This window comes from Oncorhynchus mykiss, chromosome 3 (assembly GCF_013265735.2).
Source record: "Oncorhynchus mykiss isolate Arlee chromosome 3, USDA_OmykA_1.1, whole genome shotgun sequence".
In the NCBI taxonomy this organism is placed as follows: Eukaryota; Metazoa; Chordata; class Actinopteri; order Salmoniformes; family Salmonidae; genus Oncorhynchus; species Oncorhynchus mykiss.
Genome location: NC_048567.1, coordinates 50,618,806 through 50,644,191, shown reverse-complemented (window position 1 = coordinate 50,644,191; position 25,386 = coordinate 50,618,806). Strand labels below are relative to the sequence as shown.

At 41.4% G+C, this 25,386-nt stretch overlaps 1 protein-coding gene across 1 annotated transcript; it reads left to right on the top strand.

Moving 5' to 3' along the window:
* The first annotated feature begins 7,669 nt into the window (after positions 1-7,669).
* LOC110520149 (serine/threonine-protein kinase 24) lies at positions 7,670-25,171 on the top strand. Its single transcript, XM_036974516.1, has 11 exons — positions 7,670-8,194; positions 15,383-15,613; positions 18,098-18,154; positions 18,547-18,655; positions 18,771-18,928; positions 19,596-19,781; positions 19,932-20,077; positions 20,285-20,417; positions 20,763-20,831; positions 21,958-22,097; positions 22,267-25,171. The coding sequence occupies exons 1-11, from the start codon at positions 8,153-8,155 to the stop codon at positions 22,298-22,300; spliced, it is 1,305 nt and encodes a 434-aa protein (XP_036830411.1). The 5' UTR covers positions 7,670-8,152; the 3' UTR covers positions 22,301-25,171.
* The last annotated feature ends 215 nt before the right edge of the window (positions 25,172-25,386 follow it).

Here is a 25,386-nt window from a genome sequence, read left to right as displayed (position 1 = left end):
TTCGCAAGGCACTGTAAACTGAGTGAGGTCAGCTGTGAATTGTACTGGTGTACCCAAAAAAGTATCAAGGGAAGGGCTTCACACCAATCACAACACATCAGAAGCAAAACTTCATTGACAGAACAAAATTGAATTGTTGCATCATCACGCTGTGTTGTTGTCCTCTGGTGGCTAGCTAGCTAGCTAAAATTGTCCCTTTCCTAAATTAGCCATGGATGGAGATTTGGACTTGTGGTTTAATTAATTAGGCAATTAATTAGTCAGAAATGACTTCACTGGGCAGATGTTGCTCTCCGGTTTTGTGATGAAACAAAGGTGTGGTGGAATTTATTCTGCCACTGTCTCCTTATTGTCTCGGCCTTAGCCCTATATATCACGGTGTCAAGACATTTGAACTAACAAGATATTATAAACCAAACAACGCAATTATCACAACACAGGTTGTAACATGGATTCCCCCCCCCCCCCCCCCCCCCCAGCTTGGCTTCACTGGTGATTTTACCCATGCACCGCTACTGTAGGACAGATGGCCATTATCACTGCCCCCAGTGTGAAACAATCAAGAGAGATAACATGACAATTCACCTGCTGTCGTCTCAAGGGGCTTCTCTTGTTGCGTCATCTACACTGCCCTCCATGCCTGCTTGGTTGTCTATGACAAACAGAAAGTGTTTTTTAAATTATTTTAGATTAATGGCTATAAATCAATCTCTGAATGTGTTACCATGATGAAACCATTTTCTCCTGGTGCGCTACGATGTAACGATTGCAGGCATATGCTTTGTGGCTGTGACGTAGGGTTCAGCCAGGAGTTGATGGACAGTTGGAAGAGCGAATGAAAGTGTAGGAGGGACATCCCGGCTTCAGGTGACTTCAGATTTCACATCCTACGTTACAAAGGCTCAGAAAATATACTCTGTGTCCGTGGGAATCAATGCAAGCCATTTCGACCTATGGTGTCCACAGATCTAATTGTAAATTACAATTTTGGTTGGAACTGATACCAGAACCACACAGGTCCCCTAAACAGGGGACTTTGCAACTAAGAGGTTTTAAAAATGATTTTGCCACCCACATAACCCGAAAACATACAGACATTTCCAAAGATTGTAACAGTCACAAGCCATCTAAAAAGCATCTGTGTAGATGCTACAAATAGGATATTAGCATTTTTTTTTAACTAAAAGGATTTTCAGCACGTACAGTAAACCTGGGGCAAAAGTCATTCCATCAGGTGTGAGTTAAAGGAGTGTCTTTGCAGAAAGGAGTAATCTACCCTTCAGTCAGTGTGAACATGTCTGTTCACAGACTGTGTTAACACACACAGTCTTAAGAATTTCTTGAAACAACAGTTTTCAAAGAATCTGTTGCATGCACATTTGTGGGAGAAACTAAAAAGGCAACTTGCCTAAAGAGGCAAAAAGCTGCCCCAGAAAGCTCATGTACCATTTTCTGTTTTGGTCCAATTTGGTGAATCCCCAAAACAGATCGGTCTGTCAATACATGAGCCCATAATAAAGCATTTTAGTCAGCTTGGCAGAGGAAAAGTGACCTACACAAACAATAACACTTGGCATTGCCCCTTGTGATGGCATATCCTGCCATCACAAAAGTAAACATAGGAAAATTGCACTTATTTGAGACAGACTGATTCACCGCAAGAACTCCAAAATGATGTCATCTGGCCGCCCACCAATGACTTGGAATGCACTGTTCAATATATACACAGAGGAAAAAGTTCCAGGCAACCTCCCAGAAGAAGTAATCAGTTTTAAAACACCAACTGAGTATGCTACACAGTTATTTCTTGCATATACCAAATGCACTCTCTGTCCAGACCATCCAAAGCTTCAAAAACCAGTTCAGATAACTAAAAAAAGGTGTAATCTCTTTCTCTCTCCCCCCTGTCTCTCCTTCAAATGTTTCCCCAAGGACTTGTGTGATGGCCCCACTCTCCATGGATGGACACACGCCTGAGGCTACTGTGGGAAACTGTTTTTCTATGCAAGGGTCTACTGTTATGGTTGTGAATGGAAAGGTATCATGTAGTTATGAAAGTTCAATCAGTAAGGCTGGTCTGAATGGATCGTCACTTTTCATTCATCAAATAAACTCATAACTCATATCGCTTTCTCTCACCCATCAGCATAGCAGGTATGACTATGATGGTGGTTATAATGTTACCTCATCAGCTTAGTGTCATGTTTCTCCTCCTCCTTTACTATTAGCAAGTGTTTCGGAATGTCATCCACCTATTTAACTTCGGCCTATGAGCATGGCACACTAAGTCAATTCCACCACGGTTGCTGATTAACCTATGGGCTCACTCATGCAATAATCACTTCCCTTTCTTTCAACCAATGGGCGTGAATCTAGGGGAGTATTTCTATGTCATCTCAAACCTTATCTCCCACTTGATGTTTTGCAGCAGAAGTCTTCCAATGACCCCCCCCCCCCCACCACCACCAACTGAAGGCCCGTCATCAGGGTCCCCGTTCTCCCAGTGGGTTCCGATGCCAGCTGTCCAGGGCTACCTGTCATCAGCATCTGGCTCTGAGGAGTATTCCTCTGAGACGAGGCCTAACCCAAACTAAGTGCAAACCAGATGGGATGGCGTATCGCTCCATGCTGGTTAAGTGTGCCTTGAATTTGAAAGAAATCACAGACCGTGTCACCAGCAAAGCACCCCCACACCACCTACTCCATGCTTCACAGTGGAAACCACACATCCGGAGATCATCCTTTCACCTACTCTGCATCTCACAAATGCACAGAGTAGGTTGGAACCAAAAATGTCAAATTTGGACTTATCAGCCCAAAGGACCATTTTCCACCAGTCTAATGTCCATTGCTCGTGTTTCTTGGCCCAAGCAAGTCTCTTCTTCTTATTGGTGTCCTTTGGTAGTGGTTTCTTTGCTGCAATTCGACCATGATGGTTTTGCGACTGCACTTAAAGTTCTTGAAATCTTCCGTATTGACTGACCTTAAAGTCTTAAAGTAATGATGGACTGTCGTTTCTCTTTGCTTATTTGAGCTGTTCTGGACTTGGTCTTTTACCAAATTGGGCTATCTTCTGTATACCACCCCTACCTTGTCACAACACAACTGATTGGCTCAAATGCATTAAGAAGGAAAGAAATTCCACAAATTAACTTTTAACAAGGCACACCTGTCAATTGAAATGCATTCCAGGTGTCTACCTCATGAAGCTGGTTGAGAGAATGCCAAGAGGGTGCAAAGCTGTCATGAAGGCAAAGGGTGGCTACTTTGATATTTCTCAAATAGAAAATACACTTTTTTGGTTACTACATGATTTCATAAGTGTTATTTCATAGTTTTGATGTCTTCACTGTTATTCTATAATGTAGAAAATATTACGAATAAAGAAACACCCTTAAATGAGTAGGTGTGTCCTAACTGGTCCTGTATACCTCATATTTTCCCTAGTGTTATTAGCCTACCTCCTCTTTCTCGCTCCATCGTTACTTCATTCCTTCCTGGCTTTCAACAGTTAAATGAAATACGTTTCGATGTCCTTATCTTCATCATTCTAATGACATCCTTGAATAATATGGAACTAGAATTAGATGCGGAAGGTCTTCTCTTTATGAAGATTGAATGGTTATGGGTCTGAATGAATAACTGCCATAGCCTACCGCCGTCTTGCGTTCGGTCTTCTTTCAAACTATCCCGCGAGATATATGATCTGCTGTATTTAACATTCAGCAAAAAAGGGCTTGCCTCCCTTTTTGAATAGTCTATTGGTATTAGAAATGCAAAAAAGAAAGAATGTCCAGAAAGCTATTCTAGTCTAGCTTTTCCTGTATGGGACTCATAGAGCTAAGGAGCGTTTTTAAGGAGAGAGGCCAGCAGAGCACAGGTGTGTGCATATTGCACAAGAGACGGCTATAAATTATAAGCTTATTATGCATAACCCATCATTAATTAGATACATATAAGGTGAATAGTGCATTGACTAGTGCACTACCTGAAAGAGGTAGGCTAGGACATCTATATATATAGGCCTATATATCAATCTAGAACAGGATGATCTATTTTGGATGCAATTTGAATCATGGAGAGAAAGAGTTGATGGAGAGAGACTGTGAGAGAGTGCTCGCGCGTGCACTGATTTAAAGCAACGATATTCAAGTGATAGGCTGTTTTAAAACTCTTTACAATAAAAAAATAAGGTGACCCCTAAAACCAGATGGAGATGGATACATTTGACGGGCATTCGGTCTTTATATTACTGTAGCATAGCTGCAGCAAATGCAGACCTACCTGTCACAAGAATAAAAGGTACCATGATGAGATAGATGATAGGTCTATATGCATTGTGAACTGCACTCCATACTGAGATGGACTGTCTGTCCCCACCATGAGCATTGATGATTCATCATGCAGAGGCCGTAGAAGCCAGATTTAGACATCACATATAATTTAACAGTTCCATTTCACTCCATGCTGTTCATTTAAATAATTGATCATCATTTACCGGTTTCTAGCAGTTATCACGGAAAAGGGACTGGTTTTGGGCAGTAAATCCCAGTAAATCTCAGCAACCGGTTTCCCTCGATTCAATTCTAGTCTACATTTAGTCATCTGTTAGGCCCTGTGCTGAATTTGAATCATTCTGATCTGCCCAACAACAGGGGAAAGTATAAAGTAGAACAGGTACAGTGCCACTACACTACACTCTCCTGATAACTCTCTCATTCTATGTCCTCTGAGGACACACTCATAGCCCTCTTGCGGCACGTTGTTTCCGTATTGGGAAAGCCAGCCCTGACTCTATGGGTGAAAGAGTTGAAGTCTTCAGTGCCCATGAATCATACCTCAAAGGCCAGATCTGATGATGTAAATATGTGACGTGTCAAATCTTTGTGTTTTTTCCTCCTGCAGTGGGCAGAGTTTGTCCTCTTCGCCTCCCTCCTAGTGGCAGTGTTTGTCATCTTCTCCATCATGGCCTATTTCTATACCTACATGGACCCTGCAGAGATCGAGGCCCAGTTCAGGGACAAAGATGGTACCGAATGCAGAAAAAAGATTCCATTGCCCATCACAATGAAGATGATGAAGCCTAACAAACAACTCTCAATTCATCTGTCAATTTGCATAAGTGTGTGTGCGTGCGTGCGTGCGAGAGGGGATTAGAGAAACCGGGAATTACATGAATTTGAGAAAATACACACATCAAATGCAAGCAGAAAGAAAAACATGGTCATAAAAAAACAAACACATTAGTAATAAGGTCCTCAAACAGCTTTCTGAATTGCCAAAGGCACCAAAACATTTTGAAGATTGTTCCACAAATAAGGTGCAAGAAAACTAAAATTGTATTTATCTAACTCAGTAGAAACCCAAGGAATTTCCAGAGTTAGCCATCCCTGACACCCTGTGTGGTAACTCGTACTGTATGTCTAAAGTTTAGTATTGATCTTAGGTACAGTAGGACTTTTTGTAAAAGGACTTTATAAAACATAGCAATGTATCAAACTACGTGACATCAAAGAGGACCAACCAACTTTCTGGTAAAGAATGCAGTGAGTACAAAAATTGTTGTCTGTAATAAAGTGGTGAGTACTGTGAAAAACTGCATCTAAAGGCTTTAATGAAGTGGCAGCTGCAACTCCAATATACTTTGTACAAGACAGCTTTTCATCTATCCAGATGCCCAGATATTTGTAAGCAGGGACACAATCAATATGGACACCATCCAAAGTACACATGCTTAAATCATTGAGAACAACAGATAGAGTACTTAGTTTAACCTGCATTCAATACTAATTTCAGGTCAATAAAGTTTTTCTGTAATACAATGAAGGCAGACTGTCGTTCAGATAGAGCATGGGCAACCATAGGGGCAATAGCATACACAACAGTATCATCGGTATTAAATTGCAGGTTACAATTTTTTTACAGACTTGTTAAAGTAAACAGGGATTCATTTTAAGGATAAATTTTAGCTAGGCAAGAAAGGCAAGGGTCACCACCTTTGTGAACATGGGCAGTCTTCCAAACCTTGGGGATAGTATGAGATATAATCATCAGGTAAAGAAATATGGGTTAATTATTCAGCAATCAGGGGGCAGAAAAAATGGATCAAACAAATCAGCCCCAATGGATTTATTTTACATCAATCTTTAACAAGGCATCTAGTACATCACAGAAAGTAAATGGTTGAATACCAATGCTATTATATTATAGTTTTGATATGCACAAAATAACTGCTCCAAGTATGGTGCAGAGAGGGAAAAGGACATTGGTACTATATTTAAGTCCAGACTTTTTAAAGCTTTCAGCTGTGAAAGAAAATAACAAAACATTACAAATGGAACCATATGTTATTTCTTAAAAGTCTAAGCTATTGGGAGTGGGGATCCCTTTAGGTATAAAATAAATATATATATATAAAAAATGAATAGTCTCCATTTTGATAGTCTCCCCTTTCGGACGCTACAGACGTTTTCGTGAGAATACCGATTTTCGGGATGGGGTCACCTTTCACCGCAGATGTGGAAGTTCGACATCGGCAGATGGGTGGATTGAGACACATCCAATGCAAAAAACATATCTCTAAGCTTAACCTGATGGATTTTGATGAGGATTTTTTTATTATGTTACTTACATTGACACACAGGCAGTAGTGGTAAAGTACCAAATTGTCATACTTGAGTAAAAGTAAAGATACCTAATGGAAAATTACTCAAGTAAAAGTGAAAATTACCCAGTAAAATACTACTTGAGTAAAAGTCTAAAAGTATTTGGTTTTAAATATACTTAAGTATCAAAAGTAAAAGTATAAATAATTTCAAAGTAGTACTTTAAAGTATTTTTTACTTAAGTACTTTACACCACTGCCCACCGGTGCATCAATCGGCTCTAAGGGGTTATTCAAAATAACTGTAAATCATCCCAATGTATCTAGATCAGGATTCATTTTGCACACTTGTATATGTTGCATTCTTTTTATATAGAAGTTAGTGTGTATTAAAAAACACATTTTTCTTGATTTGATTAAATATCTGGAACAATTGTTTTCCTTGTCATTGCTTTAAAAAACATGGAGAGACAATTTTTGTCATGGCTGTTATTTAAGCTCACTTACATTAATCTAATTTGTCTGGGGATAATTGGGCATAATAACATCCTGTCCTTGTGATTGGCCTTAGACTATAACATAAATGTTGAAAGGAGGGCTGGGTATGCATAAGCCAGTAACTTATAACAGTGATATTTAGGGACATAATTAGACAATATTGACCAATATTGGACCAGTGTGCTTGCTCCCAGAAAGCTCCAATGTAACTACTTCCCAAATAGGGCTACTGGCTTCTGATATTTGAAGAAAAATATACACCCCACACACGTGAAAACTAGGTTTATACATTTTACTGAAGGGATACAGTAGTTACCACAGCCACAAAGTCAATAAATGTAATCAAACATTTGCTTTTTCGTCTTAATGTAAGGTTAGACATAAGGTTAGCAATGTGGTTAAGATTATGGTTATGTTTAAAATCAGATTTTAAGAAGATACATTTTTAAATATGCATGGTTTAGCCATAACTATGACTTTGTGGATGTGATAACTAGTGACGACCGTCATCCCTTCGTTCTATGACGTTATAGCACAGCTGTAGTTTTTGTGGAGTGTGATTGGTTCCCCTTATATGTGAATGACAGCAGTCAAGATGGCGGACGGCAATAGAGAAAAGTGATGAGGACAGGACAACAAATGATACAACTAACCTCAATTTAGACATTCAATATCTTATAATTATACTCACTGTTCACCGGATATTTGCGAAAACGTTGCGAATTAATCAGACTTGTGTGGAAGGTGCGCAGAACCTAGTTTGCGCTTATGTTAAAGATTTAGGTAGCTAGCTAGCCAGCTGCTAACGTTATCTGCGGAAGAAGAGGCACGTTGCAGCCAAAAAACAAGCACTGTTTTTGAGCTGATTGCGTGGTAGACTTTTGTAAATTCGGTCACCGATTATAATACCTATAACGCAAGGTAACGTTAGCTTGGCATAAACAGCGTTGCGTTCTCCGATTTGGGCTTGCTAGATAGAAAAAATAGCTAATCGAGTTCGCTATCTAGCTAGCGTCAACTGAGTGAGGATTTTTTTTTTTTACTGACGACATGGCTCACTCCCCGGTTCAGAGTGGCATTCCAGGGATGCAGGTAAGTTTTATTTCACCGTCCTTTCAGCTCATCAAGTGGTTGGTCTCCTTAAATTTCTTTGCAATACTTTAAGCGTTTAGCATACCTCCTAGCTACTGTAACGTCGTTACTGACTCAAGGAAGTCGACTTTATTATTGATATTGTCCCATCCACACTAGCTAGTTTTAACTCGTTTTTTTTATTTACCAGCTAGTCCGCTATGGCAAGACATAAGGTATTGATGAGGCCGCTCTATTTAGTCATATTAATGTTGAGCAGAGATGTGGCTATATTTGCCCCATGTTGCAGCATGTCTCTGCCAGTGCTGCTGTAGTCCTTCAGAATCCAAGAGTAGAATACTTAAATATCCCTTTTTTCTTTATATCTGAAAGGTATTACCGGTATCAAATATCAAATTCTAAACTTTTCTTTCTGCCAAACCACCTAGTAATTATTTCAGCGAAGTTCTACCTACAGGCTTTAGTATTCCCGAGCTGACAAGTTAAACATCTGTCGTTCTGCCCCTGTCCCTAGGCCGTCATTGAAAATAAGAATTTGTTCTTAACTGACGTGCCTAGTTAAATAACGGTAAAGTAAGAAACGTAGCCGCAATGCTGAGGTGGCATTCGGCATACACTAATGTCTTGGTTGCTAGGCAGCGCCTCGTTTACCATCCTCCTGGCAGTTCTAAACTTTGCAAGGCATGTCACTTCGCCCATCACTAAGCAGTGGTGTAAAAATATTTGAAAGTACTACTTCAGTCGTTTTTTTGTGATATCTGTACTTTACTATTTCAATTTGACAACTTTTACTTCACTACATTCCTAATTAAAATGTACCTTTTACGCCATACATTTTCCCTGACAAACAAAATTGCAAAAGTACAATTACTCACTTATCAAGAGAACATCCCTGGTCATCCCTATTGCCTCTGATCTGGCGTACTCACTGAACACAAATGCTTTGTTTGTAAATTATGTCAGTGTTGGAGTGTGCCCCTGGCTATCTGTGAATAAAAAAACAAATTAAAACAAGGAAATGGTGCAATCTACTTAATATAAAGAATTTGAAATTCTTTTTACTTTTGATACTTAAGGATATTTTAAACCAAATGCGTTTATACTTACGTAGTATTTTACTGGGTGACCTTTACATTAATAGAAAATGACTCGAGTATCTTTACTTTGAATCAAGTTTGACAATTGGGTACTTGTTCCACCATTGCTACTACACGTGCACTGTTTTCTTAACTTCAACTGGATGGCTCCATAAAGAATTACTGTGGGAAAAATATAACTGAATAAGGAAAAGATTGGGGAAAAACGAGGCTAATGCAAATAATATAAGGCATGTATCAAATAGTTTCTTACTGAAACTCCCAAACTCAACCAATCCTTGTAATACGTTTGAAGCAATAGGCTATATACCCACGTGTGGTCAGTTAGATGATCATTTCAGAACTGTTTTGATTGGGACAGCTCCATCACACTGCTTAAGACAAGCGTGGGGACTCATCTTGATAAATCAATCCATGTCAGATTGTTGAATCTGAGATTGAATCTCCGTTTGGATATTGGTTAGGCTCAAATTCAAATCAAATGTCACGTCCACTACAGCCCCTTACTGTGAAATGCTTACTACAAGCCCCTACCCAACGATGGGCAGTATTAAGAAAAATATTTACAAAATAAACTAAAGTAAAAAATAAAAGAGCAACAATAAAATAACAATAAGGAGGCCATATACAGGGCTGGCAGGTTGTCTAGTGAAAGAGCTTTGGGCCTGTAACCGAAAGGTTGCTGGATCGAATCCCTGAGCTGACAAGGTAAAAATATGTTGCTCTTCCCCTGAACAACGCAGTTAACCCACCATCCCTCGCCGTCATTGTAAATACGAAGTCGCGTAATTAAAAAAAAAATACAGGGGGTGCCGGTACCGAGTCAATGTGCGGGGGTACAGGTTAGTCGAGGTAATATGTAGATAGGGATAAAATGACTATGCATAGATAATAAACAGTGAGTAGTAGTAGCAGCAGTATAGTCCAGGTAGCCATTTGATTAGCTGTTAAGCAGTCTTATGGCTTGGTGGTAGAAGCCTTTTGGACCTAGACGTGGCTCTCCGGTACCGCTTGCCGCCGTGCGGGTGCAGAGAGAAGTCTATGGCTAGGGTAGCTGGAGGATATGGCAATTTTTTTAGGGCCTTCCTCTGACACGCCTGGTATAGAGGTCCTGGGTGGCAGGAAGCTTGGCACCAGTGATGTACTGGGCCGTAGGCACTACCCTCTGTAGGGCCTTGCGGTCGGAGGCTGAGCAGTTGCCATACCAGACGGCGATGAAACCAGTCAGGTTGCTCTCGATGGTGCAGCTGTAGAAATTTGAGGATCTGAGGACCCATGCAAAATCTTTTCAGTCTCCTGATGGGGAATTGGTGATGTCGTGCCCTCTTCACAACTGTCTTGGAGTGTTTGGACCATGATAGTTTGTTGATGTGGACACCAAGGAACTTGAAGCTCTCAACCTGCTCCACTACAGCCACGTCAATGAGAATGCGGGTGTGCTGTGCCCTCCTTTTCCTGTAGTCCACGATCATCTCCTTTGTCTTGATCACGTTGAGGGAGAGGTTGTATTCCTGGCACCACACTTCCAGGTCTCTGAGCTCCTCCCTATAGGCTGTCTCATCGTTGTTGGTGATCAGGCCTACCGCTGTTGTCATCGGCAAACTTAATGATGGTTTTGGACTCGTGTCTGGCCGTGCAGCATTGAGTGAACAGGGAGTACAGGGAGTACTATGGTGTTTTTCACTAAATGTAATCCATAGAAGGGTCCTTCTAGAGGAAGGATTGTTGATTTATATTTTACATTTGTATCTTAACTTTAAAACTAGCAGAAATCCCACTGGAACTTTGCTATGCCCCTAGAGAATATTATGTTCAACAATATATTTACAAATTTGCCAAATCAAAAATCGTATTTTCTATATTCAGGTTTATATTTTGTTGCAATGCACGATATATAGGTGTGCCTATCGGAATCGTCCGATATTAGCTAAAAATGCCAGCATCGGCCCGATGTCAAGTTTAATGCCGACGACATCGGTTTTGCACAAAGCTGACCTATAATAACGTAGGTAGATGACGTCATGACGCCACGAAAAATACAGTGCTACACAGAACAAAAGTAGAAAAATACTAAGTGCACTTCCAACAGCTGAACAAGTTCAAGTCGAGCAGTCATTTGAAAGAGTAAGAACATTTCAGCAAGACAACTCAAAAGCAAAATCCATTAACGCCAAGCTAATGGAATTCATTGCCCTTGACAAGCAACCATTCTCTGTCATGCATGATGATGGCTTTTGCCGACTGGTCGAGCACCGGTATACACTACCAAGTAGGCGCTATTTTTCAGATGTAGCCCTACCGGAGTTACACAGTATTGTTGAAACGCACATCCGTGAGCTACTTGCTATGGGCGTCGCTGCTATTAGCTTCACGACTGACATTTGGACCAGCGACGTCAGCCCCATGAGCATGCTGAGTCTGACAGCACAATGGGTCGACGAGGATTTCCTACTGAGGAAAGCCGTATTGCATGCTCAAGAATGTGTCTGTTCTTGTTCTCTTACTGCCGCAGCCATTTCAATGGCATTTGAGAACATGTTTGAAACTTGGAAACATGAACACACTCCTAGCTCCGTTCGAACAACTGACTTGAGAAATACGCTAATCGTCTGCGGCAGACGTGATACTATCTGTCATGGCATTGAAACGCCTGCTCAAAAAAACTACCGACAGACCATGGGGTTAAACGTACAAAAGTACTCGAGGCTGTAAACGAGCGATTCGGTGGCATTCTCTCTGAGCCTCTTTACTGTGTTGCCATCATGCACGATGCTGGGTACAAAGGCCGTTACTTCGATGCAGACAAGAAACAGGGTTTACGTGAACTGTTACATACACAGCTGGACCAGATGGAAACAGACAGTGACAATGCACACAGAGGGAGAGGCCACGGACAGACAGAGCTGAAACTTCACTGCTTGACATGTATGATGAAATCCTGGTTGAGAATGAAATGACTGATCAAATGAACAACGAAACAGCACAGCAAGTAAGTGAAATAAATTGATTTGGATTGTTTTACTGGTAATGGGGACATGTGTAAATGCCAACAACTTTTTTGTGGTGTGTGTATCCTTTAACTAGGCAAGTAAGTTAAGAACATTCTTATTTACAATGACTGCCAAACCCGGACGACGCTGGGCCAATTGTGCGCCACCCTATGGGACTCCCAATCACGACCGGATGTGATACAGCCTGGATTCAAACCAGGGTCTGCAATAACGCCTCTTGCACTGCGATGCATTTCCTTAGACTGCTGCGTCCGTGTTTTTATTAACTATTTAACTGTACTAGAATGCTTAAAATCTAGCAAAAAAATGTAATATCGGATATCTATATCGGGTTTTTTTTGGCAAGGAAAATATCGGAATAGGCGCAAAATGTCATCGGTGCATCTCTAATATTTTCCAATCTTCATAAATTAATATCAGCAAATTATTAATGTAAATACTATTCATTACAGAGCAAGTGGTAAAGCTTCATGACACCAGTTTTTTTTTTGTAGCACTTACAGATGAAATATTATGGTGTCTTAAAGGAGGCCTGGGTAAGGCCATAAAGGTCACACATGCTACAACGTCAATGAATGATTTCTCCATTATGCTTTAATGTCAACAATACTCCAAAGGATCTTCTGTTGATTACGTTTTGTGAAATTCCCCAATATCATGGTTTTGTTCTAGTTTCGTGATATAACATGTTATTGAGGTGTCTGCCATTTTATGAGGCAGTGGAAAGTAAGTCTTTACTTTTTAACAAGAACTGCCAGGATATGACTTATCTCGTAAAAGCTAGGTCACTTGGTCTTTCCCCATTCAGACAATGGACATAAGACTGACATTCTCATGGGGGCATCTTGGCATAGCCTTGAGTAGGGCTGTGACAGTCCATGCAATTTTGGATGACTATTATTGGTTAGGCAAATGACCATTGTCATATGTAATTTTACATTTTTGAGGCACATTTTCTCTTCGCCGACGCTCTTGACTTCATGTGCTGCTGCTGCAGGAGGGAGGGCATTGTCTGGGAAACCAAACACTCGTTGGCTTGTTTCAGCAAGGACCAAAAGTTTTGTCATGTTGGTAAGGGTCCAGGTAACCGCGGAAAAGGGCTCAATTGCGCAAATGCCCGGCTGCCCAGTCGTCAGTCAGCTGTTCGTTTCACCCACGTTTTTAATTCTAATGATTGCCAGTTATTTAAGTTTCATGACGGTCTTCCTCCATAATTGTCGGTTACACGATTATACGCTGATTGTGCCAGCCCTAGCCTTGCTGCATGAATAGTCATGTTTTACCTCCATACTGTCCTCTCCTGAATAGTGGCAACCTGGTTCATGCTGTGTCCAGCATGGGCTTGGAGAGCAGGTCCAGAGAGGGTGATATGGGGGGGGGGGATGAGCTTCAGCCCTCATGGCGCGGACTGACTGCAGTGGACCACACAATCGGGTGGTGCAGCTGGTAGAGGATCAAACACATGCTTTTAGAGGGAGGTTTCGGGCAGCTTTAGCAGTCGTGATAAACCTGCTGACTGTGGGAACAGCAAGTGTTTTTCCAGCATGTGGAATCTGTAGTGACAGTGCCCAGTGTTGTTTTTCCCCATTGTGACCACAAGTCAGACTCAACAGGATGATTTTCACCTGGATGACCACTGCTGTTTTGGGCTTTTGTTTGCCTTCATTTTTCTTCACCCCCGTCCCTTTCAGTCTCTTGACTTAAGGCTCTCTTGGAAACTCAAGTTAATGAGTCCTCTTTCCCTTCTTTGTGGCAGATTTACAACATTCTCTAGGGGGATGTCTTGAGAGCAATGGCTGCACAGGCATTGTTTATCTGGTAAATTAAACTATAATTCTGGTGCAAGCAAATCAAGTCAATCTTCAGAATGTCTCTTAATGGGTATCAAAATGGTATTAGTGTGTAGGAATATGAAATCTTTATGCCTCTATTGAAATTAATTGGACATTATCCATTGATTTGTAAAGCGGTATTGTGACTGGGAAATGTTCCTTCACACTATTTTATGCTGCAACAAATGTGCTTCTGCTTCAGGCAGTTAATCATTGCACTGCAGGAAGTATAAAGATGTTATTGGTTCCTACTTTTGGGACTGCAAAGCTGTGACTCCCCCAGATTAACTTGTATTATAGCATTTCATGATCGGCCTAATGAAGCATGAAGAACTGAACGCAGGCTACGCAGCCCTAATACATTTATATTCTAGTAATTTATTAGCAGAGTACGTTGTGCAAAGCCTATATAGCTATTATGTGTCCTTGCGCTCACGCGCTACAGGTTCATAAATGCAACTCATAGCTTTAGCGCCTTGAATGAAATCATTATCTTGAAGAGCGAGGCACCTTTGCAACCCGCTAGTGTTGGACAGGCACGCTTTGCATTGAATAGTCAGCCTGGGTAATATTTGGTAACACTTTATTTCACCCCCCCCCCCCGTCATGAGGCCTAATATCATAAAATGAACATAGCAGATCATAAATGGACATGACCACACTAGGCTAATTTAAATGTACCACGGCGTGCTCCTCTGCAGTGTCAATGTTTATGCTAAGTTTGGTTTCACGTCTACAGTCTGCGTCTTGCCGTTTGCTCTAAAAGGGCCTAGCTGGTTTGAAATGCACCATCCACATTTTGTTGACCTTGTTAACCCAGATATGAAACTTTATTTGTATTTTTTTTAAATAAATAGGTAGGGCTGAGAATTTCCAGGGACCTCATGACACATAGGTGCCGACGTGATATGGTACAAGAAAAGAGGGAGACATGAGAAAACAAGTTTTGATCAGTCGTGGAAATAAGTCCTGAATTTTTTAAATGAAATGTAAAAAATGTTGAAGGTTAAAAATAATATTGCAATATTGTCAAAAGGATATATAGGATATATATATTTGCAAATAGCTATTGTTTTTCCACAGCACTATTATTTTTAGGCCTATGATCTAAACCCAAACAGGCTACAACCAGAAACTTAAAAACCTTTGCTAAATCTCTTGATTGCATGGTCCTTATTTACCTGGGATTGAACCATGCCTGCTCTGCTGTTTTTTTCCAACCCACTTTTGTTTCTTTCCTTCCCTCAGAACTTTAAAGCTGATCCGGAGGAGCTGTTCACCAAGCTGGAGAGAATAGGGAAAGGTTCTTTTGGAGAGGTGTTCAAAGGCATTGACAATCGGACTCAGAAAGTAGTGGCCATTAAGATAATTGACCTTGAGGAGGCAGAGGATGAAATCGAAGACATCCAACAGGAAATTACAGTCCTCAGCCAGTGTGACAGTCCCTTCGTTACCAAGTATTATGGCTCATATCTGAAGGTAACTTGAGTCAACCAAATGTAATATCAGAATGCTGTGAGAAAGGATTTAGGCTAGATGGTCAATCCACAAATTGTCCTTACATTTTTTTTTTTTTTCTACACACATTTGAGATGCTGTGCTCTATTTGTGTTACACATTTGGTGTAGTTTTTTAAAGTATAGTTGTCAGTGGTGGGATGTGTAACAATTGCAGACAACTGTATGTGGGTCAATAAATCATTCATACGGGCAATGGGACAAGGCTCTCATGAATTGTGCCTGAGCATTAGGCCTATGGCATGGATTGGCACTGGTGCTGACGAACAGAACACACAAGCATACATCATACTTCCCTTCACATTGGCCTATATTACCTTCAATACATGTCATGCAAAGACAGGAACACTATGAAAAACCAAGAGACATTGAGCATCCTGTGTTGACTTGATTGTGAGAGATTGCATCATTTCCTGGCCTCGGTTGCTGTCAACCATAAGTTTGAAGTGAATGTGGAGTAGACCCGAGTACTCGTAGACTTACATGTGATGGGGCTTAAGTGGCTCTCACAGAGCATGTTGTGTGTTAGTGGTTTACTTAAGGCCAGTGGGGAGAGTGCCAGTGGGCTGTCGGGTCCAGTTGTGCTGATGGATGGATGGATGAAGAGGGAGGGAGGCTAGCGTTGCGTGACTAACAGTGGGACAGGCAGCAGGTGCTACTCCAGCCCTCGGCGCGCTGGATCACACAGCTCAGACCCTAACATCTGCTCAGAGAGAGCCGCCTGACAGCCTTGCAGCTCTGCTCTGGAGAAGCCAGCCAGCTAGCAACAGCCGGGCTCATTCTGCCCATACCCTGTTCAGACAGTGCTTTAGGCTACAGGCTAATTGTCTATCAGGCCTTCCAAGGGCGTCTATGCACACTGATCTTATGCCGTCTCTGATAAGGTAGGCCAATCATGTAGAACAGAGGTGTCAAACATACGGTCCGTCCCGTGAGGGGATCCAATCTAGCTCGAGGGTGGTTTTGAGTTGTGGAAATGATAATGGACCTACGTTTCTTTACTGTGTAAAGAATAATCGCTAATAATCGCCACATTTTGACGACTAGGAAGTATAACCACAAGGCCTACATTACCTGTCTATAAGGGGGAAATCACTTCCGCAGCATGCACGGCCATTTAGAAACAAAAATGGCCACTCGGGCAGAATGCCCTTAATGACATAGAAGTTATATTATAAATAAACCATATTGCAACCTGTCAACAGAGGTTTCAATTTGGTTCATTTATCTATTATTCAGATATTTCCCCCCTGACTTCCAACCTTTTGGTATAGAAGTTTTCTTCTGCAGAGTTGGTCATGTAGTATTTTATATTTGTGCCGGATCATTGCTCTTCCTTATGGGCCGTATGAGTGCATAGGCTACTTCCTAATCTCCCGGGTATTGTTAGCTGTGAGGGTTTGGGTCAGTGCATGGCTGTATATCTAGTATTGTGTAAGGATCAGCCACCAGCATCTAAAACAAACTCTTCCACATTGCTACTAGTGAGGAGACACTTCTCAAGACCCCAGGCGACGTGCTCTGTCTGATGGAGGCTATTGAGAGTGTGTGTATCTCTCATGTCTTCTCTCAGCGTAGGCTTGCTCCCTCCCTAAGACGAAGGGGTTCTTCTCCCATGTGATTGGCTCAGTGCATGGCCCATTACTTCACCTACTGTTTGATTTGGTTATGGTTTACATATGAAATGCTCTGTCTGCTCCCATACTGAGGATACTTTCTGGTTAGTTAGTGTGTCAAGGTGCTGCTGATGCACTCTCAAAACAGGCTACATCTCAGACTGGAGAGGTTCCTGCCAGGGAGACTGACTGATTTATGGATCATCAAGTCTGAATGGTCTTGCATTTTGACATTTTGGCCTAACCACTGGACTGGTATATCTAGAACCTCTGTTAGTATTTCTTTGACTTAAGGCTAGCCTCCCTTTTAGAAATGGTGTATAATGCTCTCTCAAGGTTATCAAGTCTGCTATAATAACGTGTAGGCCTAAACTGTCCTATTGGATGCCAGGCTTTAGGCCACTACACCTAATGAAAGCAAAGGGGCTTCAGCCGTACTTCATTTCCTCCTCCAAAGCACATTGTTAATGTGCTGCTTATTGAACTGCACTTGGTCCAGGCGTCACTAGGCTGTTATGGCTTCATACCTTAAATGACCTAATTGTCCGTTATCTAATATGATCCCTGATGCGGCCAGATGTGCTGTGATTGGCTCGCCCCGACTCACTGGGGGAAGGGATGGCTGAAGTGCTTAGCTTAAGCTGCCTTTTAATATGTATGAAAATGGTAGAATTTTTATGAAAGTGGAGGGAGGAGATTAGCGCTGTCTTGATTTTGATATTTAATTTCCCCTTCCACTCTATTCCAGTATGATGCTAAATAATAACTGTACAGGTTGATCTGCTTTAATGGAGACTCTGCGTAATTTCTAAAATCATTCTCATTTTCAGGATGCAAAATTATGGATTATTATGGAATATTTAGGAGGAGGATCAGCTCTGGATTTGGTAAGTTTCCCTAAGATTGAGGTGATGTAGGCCTACACAATCCAAAGGCTATAATTAAGCAATCAGTCACGAGAAGGTGTGGTATATGGCCAATATACCACAGCTAACTGCTGTTCTTATGCATAACGCATTGCGGAGTGCCTGGATACAACCATTAGCAGTGGTTAATGTGCCTTATTGCTGTTATAAACTGGTTACCAACTTAATTTAAAGCGGTAAAAATAAATGTTTTGTCATACCCATGGTATATCTCATTCCACGGCTGACAGCCAATCAGCATTCAGGGTTGGAACCACCCAGTTTATAATCACATTTCAGTCACTGTGCATGCAAGTATCTAACCAAATATTGGTTCAGGAAGACCCTTGACACAAGCCTTCTTTCTGTTTCAGTTGGAGCCGGGTGCCTTGGACGAAACCCAGATAGCCACAATTGTCAGAGAGATCCTGAAGGGGCTTGAGTACCTGCACTCTGAAAAGAAAATCCACCGAGATATTAAAGGTACTGTTAAGAACACTTAGTTTCATCCCTTTAACAACATATTACATCTTAACATAGTATTGTCTCAGTTTAGATGTCTGGACAGCTGTCTAACTTAACTGTGTTTTCCCCCCAGCCGCCAACGTGTTGCTGTCGGAGCAAGGAGACGTGAAGCTGGCAGACTTTGGAGTGGCGGGGCAGTTAACGGACACTCAGATAAAGAGGAACACGTTCGTGGGCACTCCGTTCTGGATGGCACCTGAAGTCATAAAACAGTCTGCGTACGACTCAAAGGTCCGAAATACCACAAGCGCTCTCTCAGGTTTTAGGTTAAGATGAAACGGCAGTTCATAGGTTCATCCACGTGTTATGGAATGTTAACACAGTTTTGAATACTAACTCTGTTTTCCATAATAGTCCAATGAGGATGTCCCCCCCCCCCCCCCCCCCGGTACTGAAATGTGCTGTGTAGAGACATTGCAGGTGTAGCTTCAGCTCTGTGACCTGCTTTGATTACACTGGAAGTCCGTGCACAGTGCTGCACACAGATGGAAATATCACCAGGCACATTAGGAACGGCCACAACTCGGCACCTTGCGGATAACCAGAAACACCACACGGTCTCATCCCGGGTTGACTGTAGTTCCTTAAATGGGCTATTACAGCCTCAGTTGATATAGGCCTACTAAATCGGGCCTTTCTAGTGTGTGTGTGAATGTTGCTACTAGCTAGAGTGTTAATGTGTGACTATAAAATGCCACCCTCCATCTTTTGAGTAAAAATCTCTAGTCACATCTCAAGAAGTGTTTGTCACTTTCATCCAGTGAATCGTGCCGTCTGTAGATCAGTTGCATCACCAAACCGGCCCTGTTGGTATTTCCTATCATGTCTTTGAAGTGTGTAGTGGGAGTGTGACGAATTTGTACTCAAAACGTTCTCCCTTTTTATTGTTGTGTCTCAGGCGGATATCTGGTCGCTAGGCATAACGGCCATAGAGCTAGCCAAAGGAGAGCCGCCCCACTCAGAGCTCCACCCTATGAAGGTCTTATTCCTCATCCCAAAGAACAACCCGCCCACACTGGAAGGAAACTACTGCAAACCCCTCAAAGAATTCATTGAAGCCTGTTTGAACAAAGAGCCCAGCTTTGTAAGTGGTGTTTGGGGAGAAATTGAGCTCAAATTGCCATTCTGATAATGGTCTTCTTTCTAGAAAGTCGACCCTTTGTACATTATGCAAAGATGCTAATGTAGAGCACATCCAATATTTACACTTGCTTGACACTCTGCGCCTCCTCAGAGGCCAACTGCCAAAGAGCTGCTGAAACACAAGCTGATCGTCCGGCACGCCAAGAAGACATCCTACCTTTCAGAGCTGGTGGACAAGTACAAGAGGTGGAAAGCAGAGCAGTCTCGGGAGGAATCCAGCGACGATGAGTCGGACTCGTAAGTCATTCTCATTTGGTCCCTTCGTCTGTCCTCTAGTGTTGTTCATCAGATCGTAGTCACTCTTTTCTCTGCAATTCTCACAGAAGGGGTGGTTTACCAGATTGTGTTTTGGAACGGTTCACTGATACGCTCTTTTTAAAGGTGCGTGCTTCAGACTGTGTCTCCATGTGAGGTTGTCTAAAGGTTGTTGCCGTGTCTTGTCAGGGAGCAGGATGGCCAGGCGTCTGGAGGGAACGACTCTGGGAACGATGACTGGATCTTCAACACCATCAGGGAGAAGGACCCCAAGAAGTTTCAGAATGGAGCCGCCCAGCCTGATGAGCTGGAGAGGAACAAGGTAAGGTGGCACCTGGTTGAAATAGCAATATAACAAGTCATATGAAAGAGGATTCAAGAGAAAAATGCAACTTAGTTTGGGAGTTTGATTCTCATGGTTATTCTCACCACAAATGCTGATTTTAAGCATAGTGTATATTCATACCTCAAGGTTTCTCGTTTCAGTTTTTTGTAATTTTTTAATATACATCATGTTCTAACTAAAGTAGTTCAGGAAGTGGTTTCTGGGTGTTTTCAATCTCATGTGGTGTGTCTGTTCAGTCTGCTGACCTTACTCTTCTGCTTTTTCTTATTTAGCTCTTTCTCTTCGTCATTGTTGTAAAATGAGTGACACTTCCTTTTTCAGGTGCAAGAAAGTCCAAAGCGGCCTTTGTCACAGAGCTTGTCCACTATAATTTCCCCTTTGTTTTCTGAGGTAAGAATGTATTTATGCAAATGTAGGGTATCTTCTGACCTCTTGTGGTGATCCCATTTCTATTTTTATTATTTCACTGAAAGGTATAAGAGAGAATCTGTCAAGTTAAATCATTCAGTGTCAAACTGTTCTGAGATCTGTGTTGAAGCTTTTGAGGCTACAGCTGCACACCATTCACATATATAGAGCCCCACCGTGGAGGTGTCATAATAACCATAAAACCTAGTGATCAAACGAGGAAATGGTTCCAATTGTTTTTCCACCATTTTTCCCATAGGAGATTTTAGAAACACTTAAAATAAGGGCTGTGTTTCGTGTAGGTTTACCCTGGCGTGACGTTTTGATAACCATATAAATCTCTCTCAGACAAGGTGACCTTTATCAATATATTCAGCTCCATTTACTCTCAGATTTGAAAATGCTAATTACCATCGAAGTTGACTTAATGTAAAACTACAAATCCTTGCGAGCTCCTGCACGTCATCTCAACCTGAAACCTTCGCTGACAGTTATTGTCAATTTGAAACTTGCACAAGACAGTTCACAGAATTGTTCATTTTTAAAGAAATGTTGCCTATTTATTCATTACTACATTTAGCTAACATAAGATAGTTAATCCAGAGATTCTTACCTTTGCCTCGATTCTGCAGTCTTGTCCACATAATCATGCTATTTGTAGTTCTTTATGATGGCCACATTAGCAGCTAATTAGCTTTTCATTTTTGGGATTTAAATATATTGATAAGTCAGCTTGTCCTAGAGAGATTTACATGGTTATAAAAACGTCACGCCAGGATGAGCCTACCGGTAAAACGGCATTTATTTACAGTGTTTTGAAAATCCCGTATGGTGGAAATACAATTGGAACAATTTCCCTGTTTGACCGCTAGGTTTTATGGGTATTATGACTTATACTGTGGTACTCTATTAGGATGATCCAGTAAACCATGTGTCAAACTCATTCCACAGAGGGCCAAGTGTCTTAGGGTTTTCGCTCCTCACTTCTACTTGATTGAAGATCACTAATAGGTGTTAATTGAAAGAAAAAAACAAACCCGCAGACACTAGGCCCTACATGGAATGAGTTTGACAACCCTGCAGTAAACGGTCTCTCCTTCCCTTGCAGTTAAAAGAGAAGCAGGTTGAGGCGACCAATGGCAAGCCAGAGGCTGTAGATGAGTTGAGGGAGGCCATTTTCCTGGCAGAAGAGTCATATCCTGGCATCTCTGACTCCCTGGTGTCTGAACTAGTGCAGAGACTACAGAGGTAATGGCAATACCATCATTGCCCCCATGATTTCATTTAGGTTATAGCTTCAAGTTTTCTGCTCATACATTTTCATTTTATTCCAGCATTCGGGTGCAGACCTGTTGTTTCTCACACCTCCATTCCAAGCTACGTCTTCCCATTTTTAATTCCCCCTTTGTTTCTGCAGGTTCTCTCTACCCGGGGCCGCCGCCTCTCAGTAAGACCTGCTGTGTCCAGCAACCATCCACCTCCCACCCATAGCAGCAGTCAGTCCATGGCCTCTGACATCAACAGCCAAGATGAAGTCTCCCAGGAAGTTCTCATCACTCATTCGCCTAAAGCAAAACCTCGACCCACTTTATCTCTACTTGTCCACGCCAACATATTGTCACATTGGGGACAGTCAGTGGCTAGTTGATAATCTGCCACCTTAACTTCCACCTGCTGTAAGACATCTTAGTCTCATTAACTCCAACATGAATGCAGTTTATTTTAGGGGGGGGGGGATTTCATTCACAATTCTTCTAAAAGAACCATTGATTAAAAAAAGTTGGTGTGGATTATTCCGAAATGTCTATCTGCAGCCTTGGGGGAGTATGTAACTTTCTTTAGTTTGTGTGGTTGTGCGAGTCAGTGTGTGCGAGCGCATGTGAGCATCTCCCTTGATATCCTGTGAAATGTGCGGTGGAGATTTGAAGCATTCGTTTTGAAAACTCAGGTGTCCTGCTTTAAGTGGATGGGGTCCTCTGGGAGATGGAGAGAGCTCTGTTGGGTGGCTGTACAAACTTGTAAATAGGCACATTTTTACAGATATGGAGAAATAATGGCGTGTACGCAAAGGAATCACTGTGTACAAATGGCCAAATGCTTCTGTAGATATATTCTGTTAGAAAAGGTAAATATTTAAAAGACATAAATGGCCATAACTGAGATTGCCTTGCCTTTATTACTTGTTCTTTTGTATTTCAATCTTTGATTCCCTCTTGTTTTAATACATTTTTCGAGGACACCCATCCATTCAATGGCTGCCCCCTGTCCTGTTTTTATGTTGATTGACACTTTGGGTACCGATGTTACCTAAATGCCCTTTGACCTTTTTTGAATTCACACTATGTTATGGCTGTCATTGCAATGCGGTGGAGACCATAGAAACACAACCTGTCTAGCTGGATCACATCTAATCCTCTCCAGTCGACACACTGGATGCTGTGTTCCCAGCTTCATCTTCATGAGGCCACATGGCTTTATGATGAGATGATGGTTGGATTGTTCCTCTCTGTCCATCACTTGTGTTAGATGAGCGCTATAGTTTAGCTCTATGGAAGGTTCACCTGCCCTCTCCTTTTAACATAGCAGTAACTTCAACTACTTAATCCTCAACAGACAAGTCTTCCTGGGAGCTGCAGTGGTACAATCGATTCCCTCTGTACCAACCGCTTGAATTGCACTTGGAAAATAAATGCCTTTTTTATTGTAGACAAAGTAGCCATAGACTGTAGCATGAAAATTCTTGTATAGGTATGTGTCATGCTACATAAGGTCTGTCCACCTGAAGCAGCACAGCTTTGAGAACAGTAGAACCAATATGATCTCCTGTAAATTGGATTTACACACACAGGGTTTAGTTGAAACGGATTGCAGAAGTGCGTTTGGTATATTCATACTAGTTGACGTCGCTGCTCATAGATCTAAAAAGTAGCAGAAAGCCAGCAGCCATTAGGAAACATACTGCACTTCCCTGCTGCTACAGACTCGGTGTAGTTTGAAATGAATGTGCATGAAAAAATAGCTCCTGTGAATTGAACCGCACAGTATGCGTTGTAGCATACTACAGGACTCTGAACATGATGTCCTGGACCTTGAGTGTTAAAAGCCTTAGCATCTTTGGCGAGAGTGGAGTGCAGAGTCACAGCTTTAAAAAGATTTGAGCCAAGCCTCTTTTTTGTTGTCAATTTTGGCCATTTTGTAATTGGTAGAAATCCTGGAGCTATCAATACATGTATGCAGCAGTGTTTCAAATAAACAAATCGTGGCAAGGTGTTTAACTTTGAATCCCATTCTATCGCAGCATGGACAAATTAACGATTGACCTGCATTTAATTTTTTTATTTTTAAATATAATAGTTTTAGTTGCATATTTTACATGGGGTCAAATCCTATAAAGCACATCAATTCAGAAGTACGTACGGTGGGGCTCCTATGGGATTTCAACAGCTACTGGGAACCTTTTATATTAGTGTTCAGACCAATTTTAGCTGTCCACTTTCCCTCTGAGTTTGGGCATTTGGGTTTGGAATTATCTTGCTTTATTAGTCCAAATTTAACTTGCAATCACATCCATCTAAGTAGTAAGTAGCCTATTATAATTTTTTTTTGGTGTAAACCCCCCCTTCATTATCAACTCTTTCCTCTGACTTCTGTCTTCTGCTAGTAAGATTTGTAGGAATGGACTAGACCGCATGTTGTAGTTAATAAAGGAGGTACATCATGCATTTTCATTTTGGACTATACAAAATATTCCCACATGAACATGTTCCAAATAGTTGCCATTTACCCCATTTATTCTATTGAACTGTTTAACAACATTTGACTGGACCCCTGAATCTATTTCAATTTTCCCCCTTTTGTCACATGTAGACACACCTTTTTTGTTGTAATTTGCACCTTGTGGAGACTGTCCAGTTTGATTATCTGTTGCACTTTGTAAGCGTTTCATCAGGATTCAAGAAAACAATTGGTACTTGAGGCTGTAGTTCTTTTTTCGTTGTCATTTGTTAATTGATTACTACTGTACCTTTTTGAGTATGGCAATAAAGCAGAGGTCATCAGGTCACATTTCTCAGCGCAGGTATATTCTATGGAACAAGAATATTTTTCTAACTAAAGAGCAGTATTATAGTATAGAATAAAACCAATATTGTCCTGTTATTAATGATAGTTATCACAAAGTTGACATTTCATTTTCTGTAACATTGCTGACCGTTTATAGTCCTGTTTATAATCCTTGCTTATGTCACTCAAACACCAAGGTATTGGACTCTTTATAAGCTTTCAAGTGATTAAGAAAAATAAAAATCTAATGCAAATATAAATGGATGTCTTTGTGTGGAGCAATACTGTTTTCTTAGCACCGAACAACAATAGGACACAGGTTGTTAGGGCACTATGGCACATTCCGTTCTCTTCTAATTCCGTTAGTTCCTTGGCCCGTATAACATCACCAAACAGGTGTGTAAATGCAGCCCTTGACAATGTGTAGGAGGACAAAAGGCCCTGAAGTTTGATGGCTAATCTAAGGCAGCGAGAC